Source organism: Rhinopithecus bieti, unplaced genomic scaffold (assembly GCF_001698545.2).
Source record: "Rhinopithecus bieti isolate Rb0 unplaced genomic scaffold, ASM169854v2 scaffold_11971, whole genome shotgun sequence".
NCBI classification, from domain to species: Eukaryota; Metazoa; Chordata; class Mammalia; order Primates; family Cercopithecidae; genus Rhinopithecus; species Rhinopithecus bieti.
The window spans coordinates 38527-41753 of NW_016806930.1; the positions used below are offsets into that span (position 1 = coordinate 38527).

The window sequence follows — 3227 nt, forward strand, 5'->3', positions numbered from 1 at the left end:
TTTAGGTCTAGCATTAAAAGAACTTGGTATAAGAGATTGAATGTAGATAATGAGAAATCCAACTTCTGTCAGAACTGTAAAAATTGTCACTTTTCTGTCTTGGTTGTAATTTGTTGCTTGTATCAGAGACACTGTCATAAGACATTTATTTTTATTCTGGTTAACTGAAATGGAGACCTCAGGTAATGTACTTCCTGTTTATAGTTCTAGTCTCATTCAGTGTCCAGAGTGAATAAAATAAGTCAATGATAACTACAAAAATATGTGTCGATAATTCTTTGTGTCAAATATTAGGTTTCTCAAATAGACCTTAAATATCTTATCAGACATTTCCAGGTTTTCTGTCACATATGCCTGTTAAATCTTCCGCTGACACAATTTTGCTACAACTCTCACTCTAAACTGTTTAGTTTTTACACAATAAACAATTGGGTTCATTAGTGGAGGTACAAGTAAGTGGAGAACATTTGCCATAAGAACATTAGTGAGGGGAGAGACATGGCAGGCAAAGTGGTAGACAATGGTCAGGTTGATGATGGGCAGGTAGAAGATGATCACTGCACAGATGTGTGAAACACAAGTATTGAGAGCTTTAAGATGCTCCTTTTTGGATACAATTCCCAGTAGAGTCTTGAGGATCAGGATGTAAGACACAGCAATGAGAATAAAATCCACCATAAGGCAGTGTGCTCCAAAAAAGTTGTAGATGACATCAATTCGGTTGTCAGAGCAGGCCAACTTCATGACATCCTGGTGGAGACAGTAGGAGTGGGATAATTGGTTTTTCTTACAATATCTCAAGCTTCTTAAAGTGAAAGGGAAAGGAAGAACCAGAAACATGCTCTTGAAGGAGAATACTATTCCTATTTGGGCAACTCTGACCGTTGTCAGGATTGAGGTGTATCTCAGAGGGTTGTGGATGGCTAGGTATCTATCAAATGACATGATCAGGAGGACTGAGGACTCCAGTACTGAGAATCCATGAATGAAGAATTCCTGGGCAAAGCAGGCATTGGATGAAATTTCAGGAGCATTGAACAGGAAGATGCTTAACATAGTGGGCAGAGTTGATAAAGACAAACCCAAGTCAGACATAGCCAACATGGAAAGAAAATAGTACATGGGCTCATGCAAGGAGGGCTCTGTCTTGATGATAAAAAGGATGGTGAAATTTCCTAGAATAGCAATAAGATCCATGCTGCAGATGGGAATAGAGATCCAGATGTGTTCATATTCTAGCCCTGGCATCCCAACCAAGAAGAAGGTGGTGATGTCAACATATGATGTGTTGATAATGGACATGATTCATTCACAGGGCTCTGCAATGAAACATACAGATGCTTGTGTTGGTAAAATAGGAATATCTGAAAATTTTGTAGAAAAAAAGCAGTGTTAAAATTTGTGGCTTCTTTCAGCTTTATTTTGAGAGAACAAAACTTTTATGTGGCTATCATAATGAAGAGAGATGGCTGCTGCTTTAGACTAGAAGCTGTCTATAAAATACTTTGAAAAAATTATTTCTGGATGTGTTATTTCTATAGAGAATCCAGATTTAAATTTTGCATTTAGTTATGCATCTGATTTCATTTTTTCCTGAAAATATTAGTAAATGCTGGTCAATTAACTGGAATCTTCTACTATTTCTTGCTTTCAGATCTATGTTCTGACCTGCAGTTCTACTTGATTAATTGCCAGTAATAGAAGTCAAATGAAAGCCAAATAAATGAGAACATCTGGGTACTTAGCAGTGAGTGGATATGCTGGTAGGCACTTTTAATAAAAGCTAAAATTCTGATATACAAGCCCAAGGAATCGTTGAATTTATCCACCACAAAAGACTCCTCTTATATATTCCTCTTATATATAAGGACTTGTCTTATCCTTTTTACCTAACCACTGGCTCTGGGATTACTGATTCTCTGGGGATTGCAGCAAGGCTAGATCTTTTCTGACAATAAGAATAAACATTTTCAGAAACAGTAAATCTGCAGAGTTAGTTGATACCAAGGAAACAAATAAACATCTAGATCTGTAATAAGGAAAAATTTTGTTGGAGAATTCTTTAATTGCAGGTATTAGAGAGACACGGTAAATTCTCTGCAAAACTAGGATACCTCTGATGGATATTTGGCCTGTCAATTACTTCTCTGCACAAGGTCAAGTCTAAGCAGAGATGCTATGAGTTGATTCTGCATTCAAGGAAGTGTTGCAGGACAAACCTCCCAGGACACAATGTGTCATTCTAGATTTTATTTCTGAATCCTGGATCCATCTCCCCAGACCTGTTAGACATCACTAATTAAGTATCCCTTAAAACCAACTTGTCCAACTTTGACAAGTTTTTCTCCCTTCCCAAACCTGCCCTGTATGAGGGACCTACTTCAGTAATAAGCCTTTATGTTTAAGAATCAACAAGCCAAAAATCGGAGCTTCTTTGTCTTACATTTTGTACACAATAATGACAAATATTTCTTAGAAAATTAAATAGTTTTACTTACTGAGTTCCATTACCAGATGATGATTTGGAATCTTGATTTTTTGAATAATATTATCAAGTGATATTATTATCTTCATTTTACTGATGAAGAAAACTTTTCTCAAGATCAAATCATCTGCTTACGATCACAGAAGTGTTGTAGAGTAGAGGTAAGAGAGCAACTCAAGTCTGTTATATTACTGATAATTAAGTAATATTCGGCAACCTCTGCTGCTGATAATTAAGTATATAGCACGCTATCAGGATTGCCAGGCAATATTTAAGATGTTATAAACCGGAAAAAAAAAGTCTCAGAGTCTCCAACTCCCAGCGCGAGCAACATAGAAGACCGGTGATTTCTGCATTTTCAACTGAGGTACTGGGGTCATCTCACTAGGGAGTGCCAGACAATCGGTGCTAGTCAGCTGCTGCAGCCTGACCAGCGAGAGCTGAAGCAGGGCGAGGCATCGCCTCACCTGGAAGCGCAAGGGGGAAGGGAATCCGTTTTCCTAGCCAGGGGAACTGAGACACACAACACCTGGAAAATCGGGTAACTCCCACCCCAATACTGCACTTTAAGCAAACAGGCACACCAGGAGAATGTATCCCACACCTGGCTGGGAGGGTCCCACGCCCACGGAGCCTCCCTCACTGCTAACACAGCAGTCTGCGGCATCTATCCACAAGGCAGCAGCGAGGCTGCGGGAGGGGCGCCCGCCATTGCTGAGGCTTAAGTAGGTAAACAAAGCCA

At 39.2% G+C, this 3227-nt stretch overlaps 1 protein-coding gene across 1 annotated transcript; it reads right to left on the minus strand.

The window, feature by feature from the left end:
• Positions 1–357: 357 nt before the first annotated feature.
• LOC108533793 (olfactory receptor 51A4) lies at positions 358–1302 on the minus strand. Its single transcript, XM_017878709.1, has one exon. The coding sequence runs from the start codon at positions 1300–1302 to the stop codon at positions 358–360; it is 945 nt and encodes a 314-aa protein (XP_017734198.1).
• Between the last annotated feature and the right edge of the window lie 1925 nt (positions 1303–3227).

Coding starts and splice junctions, on each gene's coding strand:
- LOC108533793 (XM_017878709.1), bottom strand. CDS start 1,302: ATGTCCATTATCAACACATCATATGTTGACATCACCACCTTCTTCTTG.